The sequence below is a fragment of the Phoenix dactylifera genome, chromosome 16 (genome assembly GCF_009389715.1).
Source record: "Phoenix dactylifera cultivar Barhee BC4 chromosome 16, palm_55x_up_171113_PBpolish2nd_filt_p, whole genome shotgun sequence".
Taxonomy (NCBI): domain Eukaryota; kingdom Viridiplantae; phylum Streptophyta; class Magnoliopsida; order Arecales; family Arecaceae; genus Phoenix; species Phoenix dactylifera.
The window spans coordinates 7,036,746-7,042,416 of record NC_052407.1 but is presented as its reverse complement, the minus strand read 5'-3'; the positions used below and the strand labels follow the sequence as shown (position 1 = coordinate 7,042,416).

At 40.6% G+C, this 5,671-nt stretch overlaps 1 protein-coding gene across 1 annotated transcript; it reads right to left on the bottom strand.

The window, feature by feature from the left end:
• Positions 1 to 3,680: 3,680 nt before the first annotated feature.
• LOC103709129 (LOB domain-containing protein 37-like) lies at positions 3,681 to 4,997 on the bottom strand. The gene is made up of 2 exons (XM_008794335.4): positions 4,435 to 4,997; positions 3,681 to 4,320 (listed from the first exon to the last, which is right to left on the bottom strand). Exons 1-2 carry the CDS (start codon positions 4,616 to 4,618, stop codon positions 3,929 to 3,931), a joined length of 576 nt encoding a protein of 191 aa, XP_008792557.2. The 5' UTR covers positions 4,619 to 4,997; the 3' UTR covers positions 3,681 to 3,928.
• Positions 4,998 to 5,671: the final 674 nt, after the last annotated feature.

Below are 5,671 nucleotides of genomic sequence, written 5' to 3'. Positions count from 1 at the left end.
TACATACATACATATATATATATATATATAAACTTATCAATAAAACACACATAAATATTACTTGGATATGTAGTATAATTTATTTTAAAAAATAATAATTTTATTATGTATTATCTCAATAAGATGCGTTTCAATAAAATATAAAATATATATCAATAGTACAAAGGATAATGTATGAGTAGATTGTTAGATCACTGTAGTGTTGGTCACCAAATAAGAGAGTAGCACCAAGTCTCTTTTTAGGGAAACCCAAAGTGTCAAGCTCTCTCTTTTTTTTTGAAATTTCTTCGTCGTTTTCATTAGTGAGTTCCCTATAGATAATTAAGCAATGCCTTCCAGGAGTTCCTTCCGAGATCGAATTTTGATCTCCCCAAAAGTTTTTTGTCCTCGGGTGGGCACGATGATGGATCCCATCTTACGTACCTGACTCTGACTGGCCTTAGCTGCCTCCCCCAGTCATCAACTGAGCAAAAATGCGGCAGAACTCCTACTTTACCTTATTTTCTCTGGCACCTATCGCAGATAGTAAATCTAAAAGTCAGAAAGGGACAACACTTCTCCGACCAACGAAAGCTCATCAATTATATAATTTAACAAAATAAAAAAAATAAAAATTGCACTCACCAAAAAAAAATCTTCCATGAAGAGACACCGTCCACATCCTCTTTCTTTCTTGTAAAGTCTTTCCATCTATTCTCTTCCTTATCAAGTTATCTCTCCCATTCATAAGATCTTTCTTCTTCTTTCGAGTTTTCTTCTCCTCCTCCAAAATCCTTTTTTTACAAGATCTTTGCACCTAAGAGTTTATGGAATTTAAGGAATGATATGTATATATAATTTCTTAGGTTAGACAAAGCCAGGATCTTATGTATTGGTATTGATAAAAACACTGATAAATACAATGTTCTGAAAACTATATATTGATTTACCTAAAAATATATATTGGCTTGTTAAATGACTAATTTACTTAGAGTGCATTACCTGACTACATAGTATGTATTGATAAAAAGCATATTTTGAAAAATATATATTGGTTTATCTAAAGCTGTGTATTGGATCATTACTGAGTGTGTATCAAAGAAACTTGCAGTAGGTATCAGAAAGTCGACAAATGTATATCATCTGACTATGTGGTGTGTACTTGTGAATATGATATTCTAAAAACTGCATATTAATTTGTTTTGAAGTATATATTAGATATCTAGATGACTAATTTTCTAAGTATGTATCACCTGATCGTGTACTATATACTAGTAAATACCATATTTTAGAAACTATATATTGATTTATCTAGATATATACATTAACTTGTTCGATAGTTAATTTGCTTAGTGTGTATTATTTGGTGATATAGTACATACGGCTAAAAAAATATTTTGAAAATAATGAATAAAGATGATATAATTTTTTATATTTTTTTAATCATGAGTTTTAATTTTTATTTTTTTTAAAGATGGGCACTATATAAAATATGATGAAATAAAAATTTATTCTATATTTTTTTTCTCATTGCATATCATTGTTGTTCTCTTGTTAGATAAATTATTATTAATCTTCTGCCTGCTTGGGCATGCAAAGTTAGCAGGGAGTTCCAAGAGATCCTTCCCAAGGTGGTAGCTCAATGAAAATGGGCGTTGTTTTCTAGCTGCATGGTTCCAAGTTCGAATCACCTTGCACGTCCATTAAAATGTGCTGGTGCATTTCAATATTAAAGTTTAATATTTATTTTATTTATAAGGTTCGCATATTTAATGACTCATGAATGGTTCATGTATTTGGGGAAATGAAAGAATTACTATTTGGGGAGATGAAAGATTCATGGGAAATAAATGGGAATAATTCATGAACCGTTTTTGAAATTGGAATTCAATGTCTATTTTGATGGGGGGAGTTACTCTTAGAATTTTTAAGTATATTTATGCTATCATTATTCTCATAAATTTAAAATTATAAACTCTCTATATAAATCCTTCTCTCCCTTCATTTCAAAAAGGGACAATATCATCTTATTTTACTCATAAAAAATATTTTGAGAAAGTTCTTGGCAAAGAAGGGTGTTTCTTGGGTGGAGCTTTGGGCTAGACTACTTGTGCAGAGTTGTCCTTGCCATAAGACGATCGTCGGGCTGTTGTATCATGGAGGAGAGAAGTCAGTATTTTCTGCTGCACCGGGTTATAGGCTTTGCCTACCGCAGAGGGCTTGAATCTCCTTAAAGAAAGCGAGATTTTTGTGCCTCAGTCCGATTGGTTTCGTCCTTTTATTGTATTTTCTCCAACAAAATGTAGTGACACTGCTTGGACATAGGGTATAGGAACGCTTATTGGTCCGCTGGTAGCTTTTGTGGTGCCAGGTGTGACGTACTCATCCTTGGGTGGGGAAGGTATGAGTAAAACTTATCTGTCCGCATGAAATATTTTTCTGGTGGGGTGGAGGTCCAGTAGGGGCTGCTACGCGAGGATGGTCTTGTCCCTTCTTCTCCCCTGCCTTTTTTTTTTTTTTTAAGCAATATATATATATATATATATATATATATATATATATATATATATATATATATATATATATATATATATATATATATATATACTTACTTCGATTCGGGTGGGGATGACGATGGATCCCATCTTATGCACTCGACTCTTGACGCTGACTTGTCTGCCGCCCCCAGTCATCACCCAACCCCAGCCCCTCATTCAGATGGTGGCCGCGGCGAATGCAAAGGTCCCGCATCCCACCTCTGTCTGACCAATCACTGTCCAATGACGTTTCGATCTCCCATTGGCCGGTCCTCTCTCCCTAGATTACGTAGCAGTGGACTCCACCATAAATCTCACAGCAGCACTCGTGTACGTGGAATAAGGACCAATTGGAACTCGACATGTCATCAAACAGCATGTAGGAGAAGAAGAGGATCTCACACTGGATTGATCGCCGCTGCAGGATTGCTCAGAGAAGTCTTTCTGTCAATCTCACGTGTGAAGGGGACCCAGGCATATCCCATCCTTGTCAATCCCTTCCCCCTCACAGTCTTAATTTGGTTTGTCTCTTCTCTCTCCCATCAGCCGTTTTTCTCCCACTTTCTTCCCTTGGGCAGGATATGAAACGATCCGAAATTACAGGAATATGAATGGTACAAATAGATAAATAAATAAATATATAATATATATATGCGAATTAAACTTGAAAATATTTCATAGAAATTTATCACGAGGACGCAGCGGATGGATCCATTTCTTGAACAATGACTACAGGCAATTCACACGCACTTCTTTTGCATGCCGACTACGTGGTTATTATTATTTTTTAGATAAAAAATAGTAATTTATATAATTCTAACATGAGTAGTACAATATAAAAAAAATGTTTCATACGGATATCCAAATAAGCATAACTGGTTGCAAGAAAATTGTACATGGCCTGAGCATGTTGTTTCTTAATGACAAACAGGTACTAAGGAAGGTTTTAAATTTTGATTTTCCATATGATTGCTTGAATTTTAGTAGCTCGTCAAAATGGTGTGAATAAATATATTTTTACGTATCTAACATCTAATTTAACAATTAATTAATTAATTAACTAAAATTAATAAATTGAGATTAACATTATTAGTTTTAGGTTTAATAGTATCATGAGACATGGTAGCAAGTCTGTTAGGTGCAGTAGTTCAAAAAAGTCCAATATAACAACAACAACAACAAACAACTCCAGGCTGATAAACGATATAATAATTACAAATACGTAGACTACCGACATCTATTTCATTTTTCTCACTCTTGAACTCAATGCCAGCAATTGCACCAAAATGTAAATACAAACTAAAAGAAAAGGAAAAGAAGAGAGAAGAAAAATCCTTCTGGTCTTCCCATTTCCGCATTTGAAAAACCATCAACGGGGACAAGAACACCCCTCCCCGCACCGGCGGCCGCGCTCAGACGAAAAGGTTCAAAAGCCCCAGATTTACCTCGCCGGTGCCTGCGCTCGTCGTCACCGACTCCTCCGAGTTCCTCGACGGTGTCGCCGCCCGCCGCCGCGGCTCCCCGGCCTCCGTCGGTGACCTTGGCATCAGACACAAATCCAGATCACACGGAGGAGAACCCTCCGAGGCCGTCCAGCCGATCTTGGGAGGCGGCCCGTAGAGCTCCCCGACCTCGGCGGCGGCGCCGGCGAGGTCCGGCAGCGGGCGGAGGGCTCCGCCGCGGAGCACGGTCTCCACCGCCGCCTGGCATAGGTGCCACTTCCTGGCCCACAGCAGGCCCACCGCGCCGCTCACCGGGTTTATCGCCCTCCCGCACGCCTCGAACAGCAGCGATCGGAACAGAGCTAGAACAAAATCCAAGAAAGAAATTATTAGAATCAAATAAGCGAGCGATTCATTCGAGAGCATAGGATTCGGGAGAGAGAGAGAGAGAGAGAGAGGGAGGGAGGGAGGGATACCGGGGCGGCGGGGAGAGGGGACGGAGGAGAGGAAGGACATGAGGCCGGCGCGGCCGAAGAACTTGGCGACGAAGACGGTGGCGTGGGCCTGAGCCTCCGCGCTGTCGATCCACTCCAGGCACGGCCGGAGGATGCACGTGTCGCTGCAACCTTTTCGAAGCACCCGGCACCCGTTGCAGCTCATCCTATACAAATTCCTCCTCAGTCCTCACCCAATGATAACCTCTCCGATCTCATCAAAAGAAAAACAACTAATAATTCTTTCTGCTTCGTTTCGCCCGTCAACCTCTAACTCAAGGTGCAATGATGGACGGGGAGAAGGAGAGGAAGTGAAGGGGGGCGGAAAAGAGGCGGATGGGGGACGTTTTTTTATGCAGAAAGGAGCTGGTGGAAGGACAAATGAACTCGACCTCGGGGTTTAAGAGTGGTTAAATAGAAGTAAGAGGGTGGTTAGAGAGAGTGTGTGTTCCAAGGACGTGGGGGGTGGTGGGGGCGGCTCCGTGTTTCCGCGGAAGGGAGTGATTGGCCGAGCCGTTGGATGCCCTGAGAAGGAAAGGAGAGACGACCGCTTCACAGCTCTGGCTGATGGACTATTGCGCGTGTAATGGCGTGAGAGATTACGTAGGAGTTGGTACTGGATAAATATGCGCCTCTGGCGCCAGCGAAAGGTCGCGGCTCGTTTGCCTGCCTTTATGTAACCAAATTGGGGTTGGATGGATAAGAATAAAGCTAAGGTGGCTAGTGAGTGTAATAATAATTTAATGCAGTGTGGGTGGGATGATAATGAAACAACGATGGTGACAACGGCGTAAATGAGAGGAAGCGGCTCCCAGCTAGCTAGCATGCTCTCTTTCATTCTTCTTTTTTTTTCCTTTGGCCGATTTTACTAGTATCCTTCCCAACTATGGACCCGGCTCGATTATTCCTCCGGACTCCGACACGAATACCACGTATGATTACATCATATCTACCACCATCGAGACTACCAACAGAGGAATACGCTCTTCCAAACTCTGTGTCCGAGCAGGGAGCATCCGATCTCCACATTTTAATCGATGCCTGTGTGTTTTGAACTTGGAACCACTTGGTTGGAAGTAAGACCACGCTCCCATTGGGTTACCACCTCAGTGGCTAGCTAGTATGTTTTCTCTAAGCAAAATAGAAAATAGATGGGGTACGATCCGATCCGATTTATTTTAAAGAATCTATTGAGCTAGATCAGGATCTAAAGTTAAAT

Bases quoted from the DNA above. Each gene is read 5' to 3' on its own strand.
- LOC103709129 (XM_008794335.4), bottom strand. From the start codon at position 4,618: ATGAGCTGCAACGGGTGCCGGGTGCTTCGAAAAGGTTGCAGCGACACG. The intron at 4,321-4,434 runs GTATCCCTCCCT...ATTTTGTTCTAG, and splicing joins CCCCTCTCCCCGCCGCCCCG to CTCTGTTCCGATCGCTGCTG.